The following is a 26,080-nucleotide window of genomic DNA, read 5'->3' as shown; positions in this document are numbered from 1 at the left end:
TTGATGTATACGGACCAGGATATCCTGGTGTCAGTATCCTGGTCAGTATTTGACCCTGTATTTTTTAATTTGTTTCAAAATACTTTTTGATGTATTTTCGCCCATCTCTGTACCATACTGTAGCTCACCTGATTCAGTGTTGCATCAGAGCTCAGAGGAGCAGCCAGTACTCTCCTCTCCACAAGAGGGTCAAAATGCAGCAACAACCCCATTCTTCAGTACTGCACTAATGCACTGTGAGTAGTATATTGTTTTGTTTTTGAGATGTCTTTTTTTTTGTCTTTTTTTTTTGTCTCCTGGAAGAAGCTAAGCTCCAACATCTGGCTTTGCCCGGGCTTTGAAGCGTGGCCTACATCTGGCCATATCTAGGCACATATTTAGTGGCCAAGGCCACGAAGTGGCAAAAGGCCACTCATTGATATTGGACTTCATCATTATTCTTTCGCCACTTTTTCTCTAGCGGCTAGACCGTGCAGTCGCTTTTTACGAAACTCGGCAGTATGGCAGAGGACTATGCCAAACGGCTAAAACGCGAAGCTCACAAAAATCAGCCAAAGGGTGGCGCTGTAGGAAGCCTTTGAAAAATGCCAACTTTGAACAGGTAAAGCTCATGCTCCGTTTCAGGTACAGCCATGAAACCTGTATACACTTATGCGTCTCCTCATGCCAAACAACTTTTACACTCTGACTTTTGACCTCTGACCTTTACTTCTCCCACCATTTTGAATTATATGAAAAACAGTCAAAATCTATCTCCTCCTGCATGGGATTTTCGCGTCACGTGCGCGAAACCTTTTTTACATGAACTTTGGACCAATACGGTCAGATATTTCTCGGCGGATTTTTTTTAAAGTGAAACATTATTTTTTAATAATTCACTGAATATTGCACCGATTAGCCATTACTAAAGGTATTTTGCATCATAACTCCTGAACCAAGCATTATAATACAAACTATGTGATGTCTACAGCTACTCTATGTTGTCATGCCCAAGGATTACAATGATATCATGTACCAGCTCAGTGGCCTAGTGGTTTGAGTGTCTGCCCTGAGACTGGGAGATCGGGGTTCAAACCCCAGTCGGGTTATACCAAAGACTCTAAAAAATGGGACCCAGTGCCTCCCTGCTTGACACTCAGCATCAAGGGTTGGATTGGGGCCGGGGGTAAGTCCCTGCGACATGCTAGCGTTATGTCAAGGGGGTGTACTTGTACATCAAGTTGCCTCACGCTACAGAAACAGGAGATGGGCTCCTGCCCTATGAGCCTCATGGCTCTGCCGAGTCATATGGGCCTCATGGCTCGGCAAGGCTTACTATGTACAGCACCATAAACTGTCCAGGTGAATAGTATCACAGTATTTTATGTCTGTTGCATATAGGCCTACAGTCTTTTGCATACATGTTGTGTAGAGGCCAATTTGTGCTTTTACCTATAACCACCGATTGTGTAAAACTTTGTATGCACACTTCCCAGAGGCCAAGAAAAAACCTGTGCCCTGCATTTTTCACATCTGCCATTTATAGCGCCACCAGAAGGCAGACTTACAGTATGTAAAACACATTCTTCAATATTACTCCTTCAGATTGTATCCGAAAATCACACAAATCAGTACACAGTATCTCTACATTGATGTAATCATGACGGATTTGTCCGATATCATATTCTATCTAATTGGCTAACATTGAATTCCAAGGTTTGCAGGATTGCTCCTTTTTGAACAAAATGTCTCAAACGCAGCCTGCTATGTGTGTGAGATTGTGCACACACATTCCCACTAGGCCAAGGAACAGATGCCACCCTTCTCACATTGGCCTGTTATAGCGCCACCAGCGGGTCAATTTTTGCAAAACACATTTTTGGAACAAAATGCCTCAAATCCTGCATGCAGCGTCCGATTGCCGTGAAAGGCCCAAGAACACGTGGTACCCTTTTCACTTTGGCCTATTATAGAGTCACCACTAGGCAAAAAAAAAAAAAAAACACCTGACCTGCCAGAGACCTGTTCGGAAGAACACTGCTTCTAGTTTTTCTTTGATTTCTTCTTTGCTTTCCCTTGATGCTTTTTTGCTTTCCTGCTTTTTCTGCCTTGGCCACTTTATCGCTGCTTGTAGCTATATTTATTATTATTATTAAATAATTCACCAGGAACCCCTATAAATATGATGATATAAGAGAGATATTCGTTAGTAAGATGTCTTCTTTTCATGGTGATTTCCTTGAGTTTGATGATTGTGAAAAAACCTGAGGTATGTTTTTGTTAAAGGAGCTTTAGTTGTGGCATATTTTAGACAGACAGGGACATGTAGGCCTACTGTAGTCAGCAGTTATACAAAAAAAAAACATAAGAATACAGCAGGTATGCACAGGCAAATATGCTCTGCACAAAATGTTCAATATCCCAAAGACGTTTTCCTCTCTGTGATGGACTAATGGTTGCATGTGGACCAGTTAGGCAAGAAGCCTCTTTAACCTATGTTTACATTTAATATCACTCAGTATCAATATGAACAGTATCACTGGAGGGGAACCTCATCAAGTTATGTCAGCACCTGTTTACATTTAACCAGTGGTGAAAAAAATGAAGAGAAATGTGTGAAGGCATGTGTTTATGGAAGCAACGGCATACTGTCTGTGAAACACGTGTTTCGAACATAACCCCTGTTTTTTGAGCGGTGGTCACAACGCTCCTATACGTGGCCGTGTGTGTGGGTCTGTCTGTCTGTCTGTTTGTCTGTTTGTCTGTCTGTTTGTCTCCGTGTCCGTAGCCTGCACTCCTGCAGTAACCTTTTCTGACCACACATGTTAAGGGAGGGGCGCTGTTGCACACACACACACACACACACACACACACACACACACACACACACACACACACACACACACACACACCACCGCTCAGTTCACACAAGTGTGATTTTTTAAGTCCTGAAAGAAACATATTTTGAGTTAAAAGCCCCGGTTTTTGGAAAAACTTTATTTCATGTTTTAGGGGAACGCCCCCTTGAATAAAACAACGCTTATTGCGTTTTCACCTTGAGAACTGTTTCTGTGTGCTGGTTTGGGTTCAGACTTCACAATACTTAACGTTTAAAAACTTTATTTGAAGACATTTACTACTTGAATTATTTGAAAACATTGTTTTTAAGACTTGAGTGATTTAAAAGAGATGCTTACGTTGGCAAGGTTGTTAACCTTCTGTTTTGAAGGTTTACAACCTGATGACCAACTCTTCAACAAAGAAGACAACAAATGAAAAAGTTGGAAAATAAAGATATTGAGAGTTAAGACCTTGAGGAGTTAACTAAAATCTGTGGGAACTTGACATGCCTGTGGCTAAAAGTGTTCATTCATTGAACTGTGGGTTGAACTCAATTGACTTGTTTGTTTGTGGTTGCTTTGAAACGTATTGGTTACAAACATAACTTGGGTACTTTGATTTGACTTGACTTTTGCGTTTACATTTCGTAAATATCTAATTATGGAGAAGTGTAAAATAAAAATCACACCAGTGTGAATGGAGCGGTGGTGTCCATGCATTTCAAGGTTGTGTGTATGCGTGCATGAACAGTACATTTCAAGGCTGCTCAACAGTCACCCAGCGGTATTGCAGGCCAGGCTACAGACACTCATACAGACACTCATACAGACACATGGTCACGCTAAGGAGACGGTGTGACCACCGCTGAATATTTCTCTGGTAGACAGAATCTACCTGGCACCCCTAAAATTGGCACTTTGGAAACTATTACACACACACACACACACACACACACACACACACACACACACACACACACACACACACACACAAGATATTTTAATTTAGAGAGGTTATTTTACAGGTTCCAGTCAGTGTTTTATGTCTTTAACGCCGATGATCACCGGTTCAAGTCTCACCTCATGCGGACTATTTAAATTGCGTATTATAGTGTTTGGAAGAGCACTGCTTCTAGTTTTTCTTTTATTTCTTTTCCCACTTTTCCCTTGCTTTCCAGAGCTGCTTTTTTGCTTTTTTGCTTTCCTGCTTTTTCTGGCTTGGCCACTTTATCGCTGCTTGCAGCTATATTGTTCTTATTCTTATTAGTGGGGTTGCTGTACCAGACTATTTTTCTGGGCCTAAGGTTTGGTCTGAGAACTTGTCACCTAAAGTAAATCTGTTTTCATTTAACTTTTTCCTGTAAACTTTGTATGTCATGACCCCAAAATTCAATGAACCTTTTCTGTCCCTTTTCTGATTGGACAATATAATGTCCAATCAGACAGGATTGGTCAGGCTTCACGTGACATCACAATATCTAATATATACGTAAATGGACAGAATTCATTTCCCAGCGGATTCCTCGCGACTCGCGTCAGTGCAACCACGCTTGCAGAATTGCACCTTTCTAGTTATATTACTAGCCTAATTGGGAACCATGCAAAGTCGGGAACGATCAGAGGCGTCAACTGGGTATGGCAGCTGCCATACCTTGGCTACAGGGGAAAACAATAAAATGTACTTCTTAAAATAAATTCATCTTGCCTGTGGTGTCTTTCACACGCACCTTCGCGCACGTGCAAGACACCAGTCATGTTGCCATACCTTAGCTTTTGCTGAGCTGATGCCACTGGGAACGATGCAAGTTGTGAATATATGGCCCACACAGTTATGCGATACACATTGCACCTGTTGTACCCCATTGTCAGAGAACCCATTGTACCCATATACCTGTCTCTTTTATGATGGAGATCTCTCTGTATCTGTCGCTCTGCCTGTTCCTTTTATGACCATAACACTAATTTGTCTCTAATCTGCATTTAAGGTGTGAGATTTCATTAAAACGTTTGCTTTGTCTGGTGTGAATCCACTGGGATGAGCTTCTAATTAATTCTCTCCATTTCTGTCTGTTAGAGTAAGACTCAATGCTATCCACTGAGCTTTAATGTCAAGAGGTCTGTGTCCTGGAATAATGAAGGAAAGTACGTACCAGACCTCACAGCCCACTTGCACATTCAAACAGCACCTGAAATCTTTGCCTATGCTGTTCAACAACAATACCCATAGCAAAAATACATTTTCAGTACTAAATATACAGTAATGTGAAAATATGTTTTTGGCTGAATAGGCCTCTCAACATATATTTCCTCCAAAACCCTTGAAAAAACACAGGGAGACGTGACGATACACACAGACACACAGACATATTTGGCTAATTTATAGATAGATTCTTTATATAAAACATTTTTAATCTGTATTTCATTGTAGTGTAGGCTGGCTAGTGTTAATGTATTCCTTCACAAAGTAGGCTAGAGATTAGATTATTACAGGCTCTGTGATTAATTAATCGCAATTAATCGCATTTTAATCGCACATCGATATTTGACGTGAGAAGCATTTTTTTTCCAAGTAAAACGCATTTTGTTGTACGAGTGAATCAACAAGTGAGTTTTTTAAATCTAAATTTCGCATCCACCGGGCCAAGCAAAGCGCTCTGATCGGCTACTTCTCCCTTTGCGTTTGTTGCCTCTTCTTGGTTGGTGCGTCGCTATGATCGGTATGGCCGAAACTGAAGGTTCTGTGGTGCAAAACTAAGTGAAACTAAACTAAATGCGTTAATTTTTTTAATCGCGTTAATTTTCTGTAATTAATTAATCGCAATTAATCAGTTAAAGTCCCAGCCTTACTAGAGATGCAACACACACATTCATAGGCCTATAGGGCCTTAGGCCTATAAATGTGTTTCTAAGGTTTCTAAGTAGTAATCTAGGCCCTAGGCTACTACTTAGAAACCTACCTTTATTGATTCTAGGGATAAATGCAGGTGCCATGGCAGCATACAGTAGATAGACTAGGCATGATGAAACACAGTGAGGATTGCAGCTACTGTATTGACTACTACTGGAGATTCATATAACGGACATAATGAATTTGTAGTACCTTTCTTCGACCACGACAAAGGACTTAACTACCGTTGAGCCACAAGGCGGTGTCACAAAGTTTCCAAAACATGATAAGCATCAGTGGTGTAAAGTAGTAACTAAGTACATTTACTTAAGTCCTCTACTTAAGTACAACATTGAGATTGAGTTAAGTATTTTGTACTTTACTTCCAATTTCCAATACTTTTACTTCTACTCCACTACATCTTGGATCCAAATGTTGTACTTTTACTCCACTACATTTAGTTTAAAACTTTAGTTCAGGGGTGCCCAAAAGGTAGATCGTGATCTACCAGTAGATCACAAAGGCTGTGCAGGTAGACCATATAACATGCCCCTAATATAAAGGGAAATCATTTTAAACAAAAATCACAAAACCCTCATTTTAGCATCTGTCACTGTCACTTGAATTAAGGGGACTTGACTTGCCTGTCAGCTCTCTTCACTGCTTCAAACCCCCACAATGCAATGCTTTGGTTTCAAGTCAGTAGCATTACAAAGAACCCAAAAACCTATCACTTCCATTTCCCATTTCAAGTGCGTTTGTATCACTTCCATTTCCCATTTCAAGCGTGTTCGTATCAATTCCATTTCCCATTTCAAGTGCGTTTGTCTTATATATGTAACGCCAGTGCCGCTACTATTCCAAAGCCCCTCCCAGGTAATTTTTTTGGGGTGGGTAGATCATGTTGAGCTGGTGGAGCTCTCCAGTCAAAAAAGTGTGGGCACCCCTGCTTTAGTTACTATAATAGTTACTTCTTGATTTTGATAATTATTACAAAACATAGTCTATTATTACAACAAATAACCATTTCAGCCCTACAGTATATACAGACAAAAAGAAAGATTTTATTGTAGATCTGCTATTTATTCCTTTTATACATTTGGAAACTTATGAAATTGGACATTCTGCATAATGAGTATAGCCTACTCTACATTTTGATACCAATACTTTTGTACTTTTACAGAAGTTTCAGAAGGGGAGTGAGAAAATGATATAACACCTGACTTTTACTAGTAACAGAGTAGCCTATTTCTACAATGCAGCATTGATACTTTACTTAAGTAAAACATGTGAGTACTTTTTTTTCCTCCACCACAGGCACGCCCAAAGATCACACCTCCCCAAGGCCTGGGCGGTTCCTCTATCTCTTCACTCAGTCCACTGTCTCCAGTACAGGGACTCAGGGAGTGAGAGAGAGAGAGAGAGAGAGAGAGAGAGAGAGAGCAGTGCGGGGTCAGCGCAGAGGACTGCAGGAGTATGAGAAACAAACGCTCCTTTGAGTCCTTTCTGAACAGAACGACACCAACACTCACTCTCTGTCTTCTGGCCCACTGGCGCTTGTTATGTTGTGTCTGTGTTTGACTTGAGGAGAGTGTGTGAAGCCGTGTCATGAACAACCATCACTCCGTGACCTCCAGCAGCAACATGCACACCCCGAGGAAGGAGCACCTGTACAAGGTGCTGGTTATCGGAGACCTGGGGGTCGGAAAGACCTCCGTTATTCGGCGGTACGTCCACCAAACCTACTCCACCAACTATCGAGCTACCATCGGAGTGGACTTTGCACTGAAGGTGTTGAACTGGGACTCGGAGACTGTCCGGCTGCAACTCTGGGACATTGCAGGTGGGGTAATGTATAGGATATTATCAGTATGGTGGAAAAAGTAGGCTATTCAATTCAAATTCGGAATTCAAAATCTACTTGAGTAAAAGTACAAAGGTATTGGCATCAGAATGTAGCCTACTTAAAGTAGGCTACCAAAAGTAAAAGTACTACTCATTATGCAAAATGTCCCATTACAAATGTTTTACAAATCTTTTGAAAATATCAGATTGCAACACATTGTGAGCTTGTAGATGGGCTATTTTCAAATGGCCAAAATGTATAGGGCTGAAGTTGTTAATGTAGGTTTTGTAATGATCAAAGATAAAGTCTACACAGTAAGTAGTAACTAAAGTTTTCAAATAAATGTGGTGGAGTAAAAGTAGTCCTACAATATTTGGATCCAAGATGTAGTGGAGTAGAAGTAAAAGTACTGGAAATTGGACATACTCAAGTAAAGTACAATAACTCAATAGTGTAGGCCTACTGTACTTAAGTAAATGTACTTAGTTACTTTACACCACTGGGGTAATGTATATCATAATGATGTTGAATGTACTTGTAGACAGTAGGGCTCACTTGGGATGCTGTGTTGTTTTAACTTGGTGCTGCCAGCAGCAGTAGGCTATGTGCTGTAACAGCTGTCGTAATTAAATGCCATTACAGAGGAAAGATGGTGCCAGCTATTCTCATGTTAGTAAAGAAATATTCAAAAAGACATATTTAAAATATGCTGCTTGGAATATGCTGCTTGAAAACATTGTATTTCATATTGGGGAAGAAGCAGCATCACTGATCACTGATGTCTTGTAAAAAACATAATAACATAACATAATACCGTAGATCCACTTGTCAGCTAGGTCAGCTATCACGTGCAGACTGAATCCCATCTGTCTCCCACTTACCACAGGCAGCGTGTCTGTCTGTCTGACACACACACACACACGCTCTCTGATGCACATGCCCACACACACCCATCTAAATTGTTAGCGTCAGGGTGGCCTGCCCTGCACACTCAGTGCTGGATCATGTGAGAGGGCCCATGTGAGGGACATTTAAAGGCCAGTCACAGGAATTTCATTGCCAACTAAGTGAAAACTAAAAACATTAGCCTACCTGAACACACACGCACGCACACACACACACACACACACACACACACACACACACACACACACACACACACACACACACACACACACACACACACACACACGCACACACACTATTCCTTGAAGAGTTTTGTTGTGGTTCAAAGACACAAGAAGCACCATTACAGTAGTGCTCACTGCTCAGCCATATTTACAGTACCTGAAAGGAGCACACATATATAAACTCCTATTTACTGTGTCTTGTCGTTTTACCACAGTAAAACAGGCAGTCCACACACAATTCAGACATTGTAAAGTAAGTTTAATGAATGACAGCATGTCCTGCGGCTGTGTCAGTTACCAGCTGTCCATTATGCAATTACTTTTTGTGTCCGCCAAACATAGACTATGTTTTCACATGTTTTCTGTTTGTGTGTGTGTCTGTGTGCACCCACACTCCCTAGGACAAGGAAGGCCCCACATTTGATCAAAAAGTAGTATCTTAAATGGTGCATTTGAATAAGTTACTTTCAAAATGTACCTTACCTTACCAACACCCGCAAATGGAGATAAGAGTAGGTAGTAACTATAGTTATGTTAGAAGTAATGAGCTATACTGTACACTACTTGTGTTACTAATTAATCATGTACTTATTACTTTCAGCATTGCTTAACTACACTGAAAATATTGCTAACTACCAGGAAGAACTAAACTTTCTTTCAAAGATGTGAATATGTGTAGCATAAATGTGTGTTGCACAATATCTATGATGATTGAGTATTTATTCCAAGTCTGCTGGTAATTCTGCCACAGTGAAACATACGTGGCAATTGAGTTTTCCGACAACCCAACAAACATACAATAGAGTATAAACACACATTGGAACACCAGCTAATCTGACGAAACAAACTGTAGAGCACACAGCCTTGGGGATTTTGTGGTGACAGCTTAGCTAACCTGCTCCTCCACCACACGCACATACACACACACACTGACACACACACACACACACACTCATGCGCACGCAGATCGGCTATTTTCAAATGTGCGAAATGTATATAGGGTTGAAGTGGTTTCGTAATAATAATAAAAATCTGCAAAGTAACTAAAGTTTTCAAATGACTGTCATGGAGTAAAAGTATAATATTTGCTTCTGAGATGTAGTGGAGTAGAAGTAAAAGTACTGACAATTGGAAATACTCCAGTAAAGTAAAAATGCCTCGTAGTACTCAAGTGCAGTACTTGAGTAACACCACTGCTCAAGCAAACACACACACGTACGCATGGACGCACACACTATGGTTTAATGCTTAAGGAGGACTTCACCACTTTTCAACCTGTCTTCATATAATGGGTCCTCACTAATGGTCATGATAAAATATCACAATTCTTTTCTACTCAGTCTGGGTCTCATATGAGAGCTGTGGGCGGGTCAAATCCATCCACCAGTGACATCATCGTTGACAGATTTTTTTTTAAACCATATTCTTGAAAAGAATATTTAATTTTTATTATCGCGAGAACAATGGCTTCCACTTTAACATTGCAACTTTTCAGGAATAGAAAGCCTGCAGTTTCTATTAGCTTGGATTCCCCGTTGATAATGTCACTGGTGGATGGATCTCCTATGAGACCCAGACTGAGTAGAAAAGAATTGTGCTATTTTATCATGAACATTAGTGAGGACTTATTATATGAAGACAGGTTGAAAAGTGGTGAAGTCCTTTAAGACTCATATAGCCTAGTTATCTTCACATAGCGGGCCAAATTGTTCAATGCCCAAATGTCATTCTAGACTAGAATTCCATTTTATTTTCATTGCAGTGAAGGCAGAGTGCGGGTATGAATTAAGTCATGGTAAAAAAAAGAAGTTTATTCTCAACACTAACAAGGGTTTGCATTGATGCGACTGGCTCAGACCAACGTGACAGGAATGTGCCGTTTCATGGGAATGTAGAGGAGGATAAATGCAGACTCCCAATGCCAACCAACACAGAAAACAGCCAGAATCATGCACTCATATGAACCTGTCTATGAGAATGAGGTGTGTGTGTGCGCGTGCACGCGCGCGCGCATGCATGAGTGTGTACATGTATGTATGTACATGTATTATGTACATCTACACAGGTCAAGTTGTTTTATTGTCTAATACAACATGGAGCTAGATATTACAGCCTGTGAAATTCTCAACGTTGTGAAAAATAGCTTAAAAGACAGCGAGAGAGATCTCATGCATTGTTTTTCTGTGTGAGACTGTTTATACACACACACACACACACACAGACAACAGTGTTGTGAAAATATATACATTTGACATTGGGCAATTCTTTTGTATTTTTTGAAAATAATTATGCTACATACTGTAACTGACAGACAGCGTTAGCCTATTTTTATGTAAATAGTCATTATATTGTTATAAACATTTTGGGTGAAATGATTAAGAAATATCATATACAGTAGTTGATGTTTTTCTGAAAAACCTAAAAACACGATGTAGGCCATTATTTGAAGAAGGTGACGTACCGTATATCATCTTAATTTTGCCGCAGGTCAGGAGCGGTTCGGCAACATGACGCGGGTGTACTACCGCGAGGCCATGGGCGCCTTCATCGTGTTCGACGTGACGAGGCCCACCACGTTCGAGGCGGTCACCAAGTGGAAGGAGGACCTAGACTCCAAGCTCATGCTGGCCAATGGACAGAGCATCGCCACGGTGCTGCTGGCCAACAAGTGTGACCAGAGCCGGGACGAGATCACCAACAACGGCATGAAGATGGAGCAGTTCTGTAAAGACCACGGCTTCGTCGGCTGGTTCGAGACTTCTGCTAAGGTGAGTCATGTCACGCGACTCACTCTGCTGTCGCTGGTTCTGGTTATTATATTTAGTGCAGTGGTTCTCAACCTTTTCAGGCTGTGACCCCCAAATATTTGAACAATTGAAAAGCTGAACCCTGACAAGCACTTGGAATGCAGGAATTGAGATAAATGCGGTAAATTGTATTACATTATTATTATTAATAATAATAATTGATTAAATTGAGTAGTTCGGTTAACTGTTGCACCCCTCATTGTTATTATTGTTATACTTACAGATGTACACACACGTCAAGGGAATGCAGCATATATATTGTAGGTGGGCCTTACATGCTCACAGCTAATGTCCTTCATGTGCTCAGGTCACTTCAGCCAGTAATAAACATCCCCACACCGCCACACGACCAGCTGGAATTTCATATCCTTGTGGAAAGTGGTGCCGTGGGATCAATTTAAAGAGGGAGTCATCTGCAGTAAGGCATTGATGCGAACCAGCAAAAATGACTTTAGAAAGGTTATTTTTAGACATCTGCAGGCCAGAGTCTTTAGTCTAGGCCTATATTTTAGTAATCATCCAGTAGCCCATTTACAGTTTGCTACAAAGAGGCAGAAGAATTTACATTACACCATGAATTCTACAAATGGTGTCCCCATTCACACTTCTTCTGTAGACACTAATGTGTCTGAATAACCTCCTTGCTGCATGCTGCTCATTGCGTGAATGCTCAACATTCTACAAGGTCAAAGGTCATAAGGTGTGCAGTGTCAGTGCTGCTACCAGGCCCTAACATCTACTGTAGGTCGCACCGTTGATCCGACCAACGTGTCTGAGTCTTAGTGTCGGGGGCTTTGTCAGAGTACCCGTCTTACCCGACATGTATCAAGCTTGTTTATGTTATGTCTGAGTTATACCGCCCACCGGCCCTCCCTTTAGCCAATTTTAAAGGGAAACGACAATCATCAGAAGCTGTTGTTATTCTTGTGTTTTATTTTACACGTTAATGTTGTGTTACTCGCTTAAATTAGTTTGAAAAGACTCGGAATTGGTGCTGCCTTTCCTACAGATGCTGTGTGTACATCTGTGCTAGTACACTGTATGAATGTGCATTCAGATGACCCCAGACATACGAATAGCCCCGAGATTACTGCTGTTCAGAACTCCATTGTGTAATTTTCATATGGTCAGGGACCAGGCCAAAGGGCAGCTTTAACAGAAGATTATTGTATTACTAAACATTTTCCGCTCTGACTTTATTGGTCAACTCAACAAAATAGTGTGAAAACAATTGCTGTCTTTGATTATTATTGGTCCACAGACCTGGTCATTTATTTAGATATTTTTGTTTGTTATTTTTAGAATGGTATGAGATTTCCACACTACAATCCACACTGCATAAGTAGCGGAATTGACAGAAAGGATATAATCTTATACCCCTTTTTTATTGTTCATTTTTAGGACAACCTCAACATCAATGAGGCAACAAACTTCCTCGTCAAACACATCATGGCGACAGAGAACGACATTCTAAAGTCCGTGGTACCGGACACCATCTCGCCGCAGCTCAACTCCAACAAGCAGATGAACTGTTCTGGCTGCTTCAAACCATAGTGGGGAGGGAGAGTGGATTGACCGAAGGAAGCATTGTCAGAACAGGACATGCAGAACCATGGAGGAGAAACACTATGGACCTCCCTAGCCTTTGAGGAGTGTGGTGTGCTGGATTTGGGTTTTAGCCAGCAATGAAAAGAGCTGCAGTTCTAGCAGGCTGTCGACTGACGACTGACACACACAAAAATGTGCTCAAACTGTAGTGTATATATATATATATATGTGCCGTGTGTGTGTGTGTGTGTGTGTGTGTGTGTGTGTGTGTGTGTGTGTGTGTGTGTGTGTGTGTGTGTGTGTGTGTGTGTGTGTGTGTGTGTGTGTGTGTGTGTGTGAATAACTACCTACCCTATCAGAATGTGATGCTGTTCACAATCTTCTGTCTGTCTAAATAACGCCAGTCATCCCTGCTTCAATCTGTATAGCGTACGCCGTACAACATACTTCCATCTGGGAGGTATTAGAGTATCATGACAGAGTCATACTGTGACATCCTATGAGTTTTTTTGTTTTTTCAAAAGGACAATGAACTAATCCGATGTTTACTATTGCTTTGTTGCACATAGATGGATGTGTTTATGTATTTATGCCTAATAGCTACTGTTTGTTATACCTTTCAAAGCCAGTCTTGATTAATGATTAACGCTTATTTAAAGGATTGTTGTTGTTGTTTTTTCCTTTTTCTTTTTTTTAAGCAAACCGTATTTTCTTAATGAGATGAAATGAAATGTGTTGCATTAATTTCAGTTCAGTATGAAAAGTAGTCTCTGGCAAAAAGGTTGATTGACAAAGAACATGTGTATGGACCTTTTAACAGGACCCAGGGAGTGGCCGGGCAAACCGGCATCTTTTGACCACTGAGAATGGGAGCAGTGGAGCTCTGCCTTCACTGGGGCTCAAGGCTGTCTCAACATTATGGGAGGAGAAGCTGGATCTATTTGAAAAGGTTTTGCCAAATGTTCTGGGACCATGTATTGACGTCCTTCTGAAACAATCTTATGTTTGAAACGATTTGGCAAAATACTGTGGTTAAAAATAAAATAAAAAATGTGTCTATGGAAGGTCACGACTCAATCACAAGCGATCATCTGTTTACCAGAGTTTTATTTTTGCTGATATGGACCGGCCTTTCTCATGAGATCACCTACCAAAGCGGCAAATCCTAATGCTTATCCATTGTCATTGTTACACTGTGAAATGAATAATAAGCACACTTGAATATCTCAATGGCTACATGAAATCACTCTTATCTGCTGGACACCCACACTGAAACTGTGGGGTGTGTTGATAATGCGTGTGTCGAACCCAGGGGCGTCACAAGGGGTAGGAAAGTGGGACTGAGTTACTAGGGCCCAAGGTGGAGGGGCCCTAGTAACTTTAGCTATTGAAAAATAGAAGATCTACAAGCTCACATCGCGGCACCGAGTGCCGCGCTGCGAGCTTGTAGATCTGCTATTTTTGAAAAGTCGTGAAAATGTTTGCAAATCTTTGAATAATGTATTTTTTAAGCGAACATTTGTAACTCAAATTTTGCTTCTGGGGGGATGGTCCCTGGAACTAAATATTTTGAGATGGGGGTCCGTGGCCAAATTCATATAATCTTTTTGGGGGGTTCTTGACATGAAAAAGTTTGAGCATCACTGACATGGAAACATAGGTTTCTTGCACACATTTTAAGATCTACAAGCTTGCAGCGCGGCACTCGGTGCCGCGCTGTGAGCTTGTATATCTGCTATTTTTCAATAGTTAACATTCATGGGGGGCCCACAGTGAATCCTTGTCCCCAGGGCCCAGAATTTGGTGTGACGCCCCTGGTCGAACCAGCGAGAGATGCGGCGAGACAACACTCTTGGTCTTTTTGGTAACAGAGAAGGGCTGAACATCTACAGTATGGCAGCACAGTGGCAAGATGGGTTAGACTAGGGTGAATGTATCATTAGTGGGTGTGATACGGATGGATTTATTTATGGCCAGTGGTTTAAAGTAAGTACATTTACTCAAGTACTGCACTTTTTTTGAGGTATTTACTTTACTGGTGTATTTCTAATTTTCAGTACTTTTACATCTACTCTACTACTACATTTCAGAGGCAAATATTGTACTTTTACTCCATTACAATTTTTGAGCGGTGGTCACACCACTCCTAAGCACACCTAACACACACACACACACACACACACACACACACACACACATGCACGCGTTCGCGCACACACACACAACCCTGAAATGAACTGCTACACACACACACACACATATGGCCAAGCACACAACACACACACACACACACACACACACACACACACACACACACACACACACACCGCTCACTTCAAACTTGGTTTGATTTTTTTGTTACTATTTACGTTGTAGAAGATTATTATTACAAAACATACATTACCCACTTCAGCCTTAATATATTTTGGCCATTTGAAAATAGCAGATCTACAAGCTCAAAATGCATCACATTGTGAGCTAGTAGATCTGCTATTTTCGAAAGATTTGTATACATTTTGAACACTTGTGAATTGGGACATTCTGCACAATGAGCTATTTTACTTTTGGTACTTTAAGTACATTTTGGTGCAAATACTTTTGAACTTTAGCTTACTTACTTATTATTTGTGTGTTAAACCTGCAGTAGAAGGGTTAGAATGTGAATTCAAACACGTGTTTATGATGAGGTCATACCCAGCTGTCTGCTGAGTGCCTGACCGACCAAGACATCTGAACTATACCTAACAAGATAACCTGTGTGCAGCCGCCAGAACTGTCCCCCCGGACAACAATTTCACAGTGTTAGGTCGACTGAGTCATGAGAGAGTGTGACACCATGTGAGTCCTCTTTCATTTAGTTACAGTACATACTCACTCTGTCTGTGTTTAGAAACGAATGATTTTGCAGTGGATTTCATGAAAAACACGATTTGTTGGTTTTGTAGTACACACTGTTAATTAAAACAATATATTAACCTGTGGCCAGACACTTGTGTTATGCTGTTATTTCATTGTCAAGTAAACTATTACATACGACATTCCAACAGCATTGTAACTTGTGGATGCTGTACACCCTTGGCATTATTGCTAAACAGAATTAAATCAATCTAAGCTTTTTTTGTGTGATTATTCCTCAAATCTCTGCAATGCCCCAATAATGTGGTGTTGAATCACCAATATTGAACTGAGTGCTGTTTAAACTAACAGATGTGATCTGTTTGCAATTTCTGGGAGTGATACAGTATAGCTAAACTGGTCTGATCAATAGAATGACAAAGATTATTTTAAATGTAGGTGTTGTGACTGTGTGTGTGTGTGTGTGTGTGTGTGTGTGTGTGTGTGTGTGCGTGCGTGCGTGCGTGCGTGCGTGCGTGCGTGCGTGCGTGCGTGCGTGCGTGTGAGAGAGAGAGAGACAGAGAGAGACAGAGAGAAAGAGACACAGAGAGAGACAGAGAGAGCGGCCTCAGCTGATCTAGGTTTTCTTATTAGGAACCCATATGGAATCCATATGACTGACCAATGAGCCAGTGAGCAGATCAGATGATTCTCTTCCTGATGGATTAGATTTGTCTGTCTGGCCTCAGCTCAGGTCACTAGTTAGACTAGGAGAGCAATTGAAAGAAAGCATGGAATTATGAAATTATTAAGCCATTAAGTCATCACTTATTAAAATATAAAAGGTTTGAAATCAGTCCTTGTCCCTTTTATGCCCATAAAGGGAGATCCCTGATGTCATCAGTATATGCCCATATATGGGCATGTTTAAGTATAGGCCTAAGTAAGTAGATTGTGAGTAAGTAAGCAAGAAGTCAGTAATTTTTGAAGCGGTGAAAGCCGCTTCCAAGGAGTGCATGGCTTTGTCTGTCCCGTACCTGTTTTTTTGAGAATTCCCATAGATTCTCAAGGAGTGAGAATGTCTGTCCCGTACATGTCCCGTACATGTCCCGTGCATGCAGAATTGAGGATTGGTCAAGCTTCACATGACAATTTGGCCCTCCAGACAAAGTCATTCATTCATTCAGAATTCATAAAGGTATAGAACTAAAGCACATAGAAAGTATAGATCTAGAACACAGAATGTATAGATCTAGAACACAGATTTCAAAGCTCTAGAACACATAGAATAAAAATTCACCGCTTCGTTTCGAAATGAGTTAAGGGGGTTCTTGCAAATAAAATCACTACCACTAGCTCTTAATATGCCATAGTTGTAGCAATCTGGAAAGCCATCGTCAAAGAAAGGGGAACGCCCACTCGGTCTGTACCTCTTCGTAAGTGCCTACTCTGAAGCAAACCTGGAGACTTGACATTCAGTAATTGGGTCTTATGATCAAATTAAGAACATAATCATTATGATGGTGTAGATAAATCTAGAATTTGCCACGGATAAGACCAAGTCTTGCCAAGGTCACATGTAGGCACTTTAAGAAAGAGGATGTGATAGAGACTAAAGGTGGACTTCATCGGCTTAGGAAGGGGGCCTTGCCTGTGTTATTTGAGTGGAATGGATATGAAATCCGTCAACGTGTTAGTGTTTGGCAGAGGAGAGAAAAGCCCACTAGCTGCCCAGATCAGACTGTCATGGATGGTGGTGCTGATGCTGGTGTTGATGGTGATGATGATGGGGATGCGATGCAAGTGCCTTGTGATCACGACTTACTACTACAAACCCCCAAACCTACGGACCAATTCACGCAAAATGCTGTAGTACATATGCCTGGCCTACAGGTGGCACTGTGAAGTTGCCACAAACCCACCACGAAAAAGAGAGAATGCGCATGCGCATACAAGGGCGACTTCCTTCTGCTTCACAACGTAAACAAACCAACACGAGCAGCAATGGCAGCAAACAGCAAAAAAGCTTCTGGCAGAAAAACAACATTTATGTGGACTAACGACATGGCAGAGCTTCTCCTTCGGGTCACACTCGATTATAAAACAAAGAAACTGCAGGAGAATGAAGACTGGGAGACCTGCCTGTCCAAATACGCCGATATAATGGATAACTTTGTGGCGCAGTATCCGCGGCAGCCAGCGAGAAACAAAAACAGATTTCCCTATGATGTGAGCGCCATAACTAAGCTTCAGCTCACCGCCAAGCTAAAGGCCATTCGTTCGAAATACAGGGCTGCGGTGGACACAGGGAAAAGGAGTGGACAAGGGCGTGTGGTGTACGATTTATACGAGCTGTGTAGAGAGATTTGGGGTGGGTCGCCTGCCACGAGCGGCCTTGGCGTCGGGTCCGAAAGTGCCAAACTTGAAGCATCGCCTGCTACTTCTACAAGTTCATCTCCAATTGAACCTGTTTCGCCCTTATATGTATACTCTATGGCTTCGCCACACTCCCAAGACGAATCCAGCGAAAGTAAACCAGCTGTAAATAATCGCAGGGAATTTCTCCAGGTAGGTGAAGTTTAGCAGGCTTGATATATGCTGTTGTAATAATAACAGTGATTAATTTGTTAAAGGGGGACCTTTTGACCTAATAATGTGTGTAGCTACACAAACGCACGCACGAGAGAGATGATCTACAGGCTCAATTCAAAGCGACACGCTGTGAGCTTGTAGATCAGCTGTTTTATACTATAGTATACAAATTGCAGCCCATGCCCTAATCGCCTGGTGACATGCCCAAAGCAGGTTTTAAATGATTAAGTAATGGTTTTATGAATTACTATAAGAATAACCTATTGTCATCTCATACTGGGCAATAATTCATGATTGATAACTATTACTTTCTAGTTGTTATATATAGTTGTTCAAACGTATGCTCTGTGCAACACTAGCTGTCTGTGTGGAATACACATTGCATTCTCAGGTGTCACCCCCCAGTTTTAAGCAAAAGCAGCCCATGTCAAGGTGTTATCCGTTATTATAATTTGTATTGTTTCATAACAATTAACAATTAGCTTTTTATTAATGTTTTTGCTAAATCAGAGAACACGATGACAAAAGTGTATTTGATCACATTGCTCCTACGTAATAACATGATTTTCCTATGTTATTCTTTTCTAGTCATCGCCGACCGGCCACAGAACCAACAGGCGGAAGAGAAGACTTCCTCCAGCTGAACATTTCGTGCTTGAAGATCTTAAAGTTAAACAGAGGATGTTGGAGGTCATGGAGGAGTCGTCCAGACGCATGGAGGAACGCATGGAGGAATCAGCCAGACACAGTGCAGAATGCTTGGCCAGCATAACGAGCAGTATTCAGGAAACGTTATCCCTTATGAGGCAGTTCATGCCAGGCCCTTACCCCACTGCACCCCACAGACACTCGTCAGCATTCCTGGCCGGCGACCCACATCCCTCCAGATCCCATACGGCCAGGGACATTTCCGTTAAACAGGAGGAACCTGAACACCCACACACCAGTAAGTTTCATGTGCTCTTTGTCTTTCATATCTTCTGGTAGGGCTGTCACAATTACAAAATGTGCTCATCGGAGGAGCACAGGTCTCCGCCAGGCCAGGTAGGTCATGGCAGGCGAGCATTGTATGAATTTGTGTGAATTGGTGGTGTGGCTTGTTATAGTGTTACAGTGGGTGGACTATCAAAATGGACATATGAAAAATAGTTGAGAGAGTGAGATGAAGCGGGGACCCCCACAACCTTTTCAGAGATTCCATATAGTTTCGTTGTTTGACAGCGCAATCATCAGTGTATTTTGGATTCATGTCAATTTGTGTTTTCAGATATTAAAGGAGTTGTTCACCCCCAAAATGACTTTTTTCTCTCTATTGATTGCTCATGACATGGAGACATGAGTTCAATAATACTTTTTGTTGCATTCCTAAGAAAGAAAAAAAAACAAAAGGGATTACAATAAATTGACCCCCATTGATTCCGGACGGGCACCCAAATGTATTTGGGTCCCCATCCGGAATCAATGGGATAAATGTACTATAATCAAACATTTGTCTTAGGAATGTGACAAAAAAGTATTATTGAACTCCATGGCATGAGCAATCAATAGAAAAAAAGTTTTTGTTGGGGGTGAACTACTCCTTTAAACCACTTGAACTGTCAATACTTAATAAACGTGACCTTTCACTCTGTACTTGGTCTGCTCCGTTTCCCCTCTACACCAAACCTCTTTGCTGAAAATAGTTCTAAGAATATGGACACTAGGGTTCAAATGGTTAATATAAAAAAAAAGTTTATATCACAGAAGATTTGGAGGACCCCCTGTAACTCTTGAGGACCCCCTAGGGGTCCCGGACCCCCTGTTGAAGACCCTTGACATAGATTTTAAACTACCACTAAACTTTCACCAAAACATGTCAAGCTTTAATGTCTGGAGGTGCTTCTGTTCTGTAACATCATGCACTTAGCGACATGAGTTGTGATTGGTCATCCTATTCTGTATCACTTAGCCTACTGCCTAATTTACACCCAATTCAGAGCTCACGTGTGAAGTATTATGTTTTAATATTGTTTCATAATTTCATGATTCAAATTAAATAATTGCTCATCAAATAATTAATTCATTATCATATTACTATTTTCTGTTTCAAGACATCATACAGGAGAGGAGTCCCAGTCTGCTCCAGGAGGAACCAGAGCCTCCACAGATTAATGAGGAACAGGAGGAGCTACTTCAAAGAGCAGATGAGCCAATGTTGACATTACTAGAAGTGAAACAGGAAGAAGAAGATGTCGATAAAGACATTGTTTCACACCGTTCTGAAGTAGAAGTTGAACTTGAATCTGACACTGAAGTCACTGAAGACGGTGGTGATTGGGAGAAGACCAGTGGAGGTTAGTCAGTTTTAAACACAAGGACAGGGATAATGTGTGGGGAAACCTAGGAACTGGCATATGTAAATGGCGAGAAAAACAAACCAAACAAGGACGCTGTAGTCATACCATAAAATAACTTGTTGATTACAGAAGCTTTTCAAGTTGTATTTGTACTAACCAATTTAAAGTTGCCCCCCTCTCTCTCTTTCTCTTTCTCTCTCTCAGGGGTGATGTCCCAGTCTTCCCATACTCCGGTCTTCTCTTGTTCGTAATGTTCATATGCCTTCACGTCACAGGTCGTCCTCTATAAACATATCAGCAGACACAATTACCTCTTGCAACAAGAAATACCTTTCTATTGTACATTTTGTAACAATAGTTTCAGTAACTCAAGTAGCCTAAAGAGACACCAGCGTAACCACATTGGAGAAAAACCTTTCCACTGTAAACACTTGTGAAAAGAATTTCTCTCATTCACGTTACCTGAAGACACATCAGTGTATCCACACTGGAGAAAATCTTTCCACTGTAAACATTGCAACAAGAGTTACAGCAATTCAGGTGACCTAAATAAACACCAGTGTGTCCACGCTGAAGAAAAAAACATTCCACTGAAAACAGTGTAACAATGTTTCAGTGAGTCAAGTTCACTGAAAAGAGGATGTGGGAAAAACTGTTTTCTAGGAATGGAAAATGTTTGGAATTAATCAAATATATTGGAAAATGCTTTCTGTCTTTCTTTTTTGGCTATTGATTTTGTTTATAAAAATATGTCTTACAGTACTCAAAATATGTAACATAATTAAATATATTGTGTTAATACAATATTAACTCATACAATTGGGGTGGTTGTATTTTGTTCTCCCAGCTCTTCTATTGAGACATTTTGATTGTGTTAAAGGTCATGTCTCACCTATAGACACAGGCTCTGATTTTTGACCTGATTCAATTCATCCCCTGAGCAAGCAGGCAGGTTCTGTTAGCTCAAATGTCAAAATGTTAACACAGGAAACTCAAACGGTTTTCAAATCTCGGTTGAAGAGAAAAGTTACATAGTGCAGTAAAATGAAATACACCTTTAACCCCAGTATCCGTATTCTGGGGGAAACCTTTAGCTGAAAATTGCAGATCTACAAGCTCATAACACGTCCATCAGATGCATTGTGAGCTTGTAGATTTGCTGTTTTCAACGAAGATACAGACCCACTTAACCAAGTATAGGATTTAAGTGTTGTACAGCAGTAGGTCTTGGTATTCATAATTATGTCCTTCTCTACCCATAAAGTTTATTTCAACAAGAGGATACTCTTGTTAAAATCAACTTTATGGGTACCCATGTTACCAAAACCAACAACAACACTGATATAAAACATCCATCCATCCTTACTTTTAAACTGATAAATGGGGCCAATGCTGACATTCACACTTAAGTTGATGCACGATGCAAGATTACATGGCAATGGCATCTAGTTTACTAGTCGAATCTCAGAGCCAATCAAAGGAAAAAACAACAGAGGGCGCTGTTTTTTCCTCTTTCTCGTAGAGATGGGATTTATGGCTCTTCGAAGTGAGCCAGATCTCTCTATTAGTTACTTTGGAGATTTTGATTATTATTACAAATCACTTCAACCCTATGTACCAATATGTGTGTGGACATTTTGATACCAATACTTTTCTAATTTTACTAAAGTACGTTTTAATTCCTATTACAGTATTAGACCTATCTCCCCTCCTCAAAAAAGGAACGGCTCCCTACTGCGAACCGGATCCCATCGTTCATTTCAAAGAGACGTTCAAAGGTCTCGATTCGTTCGCGAACGTCCCACCTCTTCGAACATACCCACAATGCAGTGTAGACCTATTTGTTGTGTTTTTTTGTGTTTCTGTTCTGATTCTGAACAGAGAGAAACACTGAAACACAGCGTCCTGTAATCAACATAAATAAATAGTCCCTCGATGTGTTTTTAACTCACTGCTGAAGCCTGCAGGTAAAAGAAACGTGTGAGTTGTGTAGCTAAACACCAGGAGGACGTTTGATAGCAGCTCAGCCACTGAAACACAGCAGGTAAGTTAAGACGAACAAATACTGAAATAACATGTTCCATTTGTCTTTGTTCACTCATTCGGTGTGGCGCTTTTCTCCGTCATGTTTCAGGGCTAAAATAACCAGCTCCCATCTGCGAAGTCTGGTGATGTGAGGTTAATTTGCTCCTAGCACTACAGTATCAGCAGCAGTTGGTCCGAATGGCGGCTGGCCCTATTACCATCATCAAAGGAAAAGGAACTTTTTTTTACGTGGCTTGCCAGATTCCCATTATCATAACCAAACGCTCGGAATAATGGGAATTATGAGCTGACCTAGCCATGAATCATAACTCTTGTAGAGTGTTTTTATTTGTAGAGAGAAAACGTCCCAAAATTAGCTCCTTTCGGAACCACTCACTCCACGAGTGGTTCCGAAAGGAGCTATCCCAAAATCAAAACACTAGAGTTATGATTTATGGCTAGAGCTGACCTAGCTCTTTAGAGCTGACCCCCCATCGCATGTTGCTGTTTATGTCACTATTTGTTTTATAACAGTGCATTGGCTATTCATCTCATACAAGCACTGTCTGAGGTGGAAACCGCTCTAGTCTATGCCATAATGCACCATAGCTCTGGTCCATAGCGTTAGTGACTCCACTAACGCTATGACTCCACTAACGCTATGGACCAGAGCTAAATGCACCACAGCACCAGCATTGATTCAGGGGTCTTCAACAGGGGGTCCGCGACCCCCAGGGGGTCCGCGGAGGTACTGCAGGGGGTCCGCGAAATTATTGCTTAAAAAAAAAAAAGATTTTTTTTTTTTTTTTAATTTCACATTTATGTAAAAAAAAAAATCATGATTCTATCCATTTTGAATAGCTTGAATACATTATACACGATTACTATGCAATTGACAGATTGTTGATATTATTGACATTGGTTCTCAGTTAATAAGTTTAGGAGAATGTTTAGAAATGGTAGTGGTACGGCCCACCCTGCTCGCTGTAACTTGTACATGTTTAAAATAAAAAATATGTCGTAGCCCTGACCCCCCCACCTTACGAGGTGGTAGGGGGTCCCTGCTCCATCTCCCCATCAGTTTGGGGGTCCGTTGAAGACCCCTTAGGCCTATCTGCCGACCCATTCATACTGTATGTAGCCTATACTATATTTATGGAGTACACCAAGTACAGTAGTATGTATGTATACTACATGTACAGTATTCTATACATACAATAGATTACAATAATGTCCATCATTTGGTTCCATTTGTTAAGTTAACACAGATTTGATCAACTAAAGGGGACATCAGTTATGTTAAAATATGGGGGTGATGATATGAAACATGTAGGTCTATCTGTTTTTCAAATCAAGACGTGGAAACCCGTATCCATGCTTTCATCACTTCAAGAATAGACTACTGTAATGCTCTCTTACATTATCATCATCAATAAATGTCCAAAATGCATGCTAGAGTACTAACTAGGGGAAAAAAATCAACCACATCACACATCACATCGACCACAGCTCCCTCTTTGATCTGTCTGTCTTTGATCTGTCTGCCGGGCAGCCTCCCCATCCTCGTAAACCACCTCCTCCTGGAGCGTCATTCTATTTGCTCCCCAGAGCAATCGAATTAGAATTGCAGGAAGAGGCAGGTTTACGAGGCTAGCCCACCCACCCCCACCCCCTCTGTCTGCTCCTCTCACAGACGGTTAAATGAAGGCGTTAGAGTGCTTATCCCGAATATCATTGTAGTATATCTATCTATAAATGCGAGAAGTCTCTGCGTGTCTGTCTGTCTGTGTGTCTGTAATCCGCGTATCTCGAGAACCGTTCGTCCCACCGGCTTCAGATTCGGCACACGCGTTCCCCGCCGCGGCACGGAGTGCAGTGCCGGGTCTCGACCCGACCCGACGCGCGGTTTTCCCGAACCGGCGCGAAACGTTTGGAATCTCCTTATGCGGGGTTGATTGTTGACATCAGGCTGTTCCGGAGGAAATCGGCGAAAGCTCTGACTCATTGTGACATCACTTCATAAAAGGCTCTCACATCACGTACGCCACATGAGTCAACAAAAAATCTCTGTGAGTGTGTATGTATGTATGTAATCCGCGTATCTCGAGAACCGTTCGTCCCACGGGCACGCGCGTTCTCCATATATGGGCATAAAATGAATGCCCCCATATATGGGCATAAAATGGATTGCAGACAGACAGATACAGATATCTCCATATATGGACATAAATGGACAGAGGCAAACAGATGGTCAAAGATCTCCATATAGTATGTAATCCGCGTATCTCGAGAACCGTTCGTCCCACGGGCACGCGCGTTCTCCATATATGGGCATAAAATGAATGCCCCCATATATGGGCATAAAATGGATTGCATCTATCTATAAATGCGAGAAGTCTCTGCGTGTGTGTCTGTCTGTCTGTGTGTCTGTAATCCGCGTATCTCGAGAACCGTTCGTCCCACCGGCTTCAGATTCGGCACGCGCGTTCCCCGCCGCGGCACGGAGTGCAGTGCCGGGTCTCGACCCGACCCGACGCGCGGTTTTCCCGAACCGGCGCGAAACGTTCGGAATCTCCTTATGCGGGGTTGATTGTTGACATCAGGCTGTTCCGGAGGAAATCGGCGAAAGCTCTGACTCATTGTGACATCACTTCATGAAAGGCTCTGACATCACGTACGTCACATGAGTCAACAAAAAATCTCTGTGAGTGTGTATGTATGTATGTAATCCGCGTATCTCGAGAACCGTTCGTCCCACGGGCACGCGCGTTCTCCATATATGGGCATAAAATGAATGCCCCCATATATGGGCATAAAATGGATTGCAGACAGACAGATACAGATATCTCCATATATGGACATAAATGGACAGAGGCAAACAGATGGTCAAAGATCTCCATATATGGGCATAAAATGGACGCAGACAGACAGATACAGATATCTCCATATATGGACATAAATGGACACAGGCAAACAGATGTTCAAAACGGGTCCTATGACAACAGGTATAATGAGGTTTGCATTAAAGGGGGAACCGGCACTGTGTCTGCAACACAGTTGGAGGCACAGACAGATACTCCATATATGGGCATAAAATGGACGCAGATAGACAGATATCTCCATATATGGGCATAAAATGGACCCAGAACTATAACTGCAGTGATCTCCATATATGGACATAAAATGGACGCCGACAGACAGACAGACGGATACAGATATCTCCATATATGGGCATAAATGGACACAGGCAGACAG

General features: G+C 41.5%; 1 protein-coding gene across 1 annotated transcript; it reads left to right on the top strand.

The window, feature by feature from the left end:
* Positions 1–7,350: 7,350 nt before the first annotated feature.
* Positions 7,351–13,043, top strand: LOC308303994 (ras-related protein Rab-38-like; the record flags this gene model as incomplete). Its single annotated transcript, XM_080748542.1, has 3 exons — positions 7,351–7,549; positions 11,170–11,450; positions 12,891–13,043. The coding sequence occupies 3 exons, from the start codon at positions 7,351–7,353 to the stop codon at positions 13,041–13,043; spliced, it is 633 nt and encodes a 210-aa protein (XP_080604668.1).
* Between the last annotated feature and the right edge of the window lie 13,037 nt (positions 13,044–26,080).

This window comes from Nannobrachium achirus (genome assembly GCF_963921795.1).
Source record: "Nannobrachium achirus genome assembly, chromosome: 19".
Lineage (NCBI taxonomy): Eukaryota > Metazoa > Chordata > Actinopteri > Myctophiformes > Myctophidae > Nannobrachium > Nannobrachium achirus.
The sequence above is the reverse complement of the archived record's forward strand: the minus strand, read 5'-3'. Positions and strand labels throughout refer to the sequence as shown.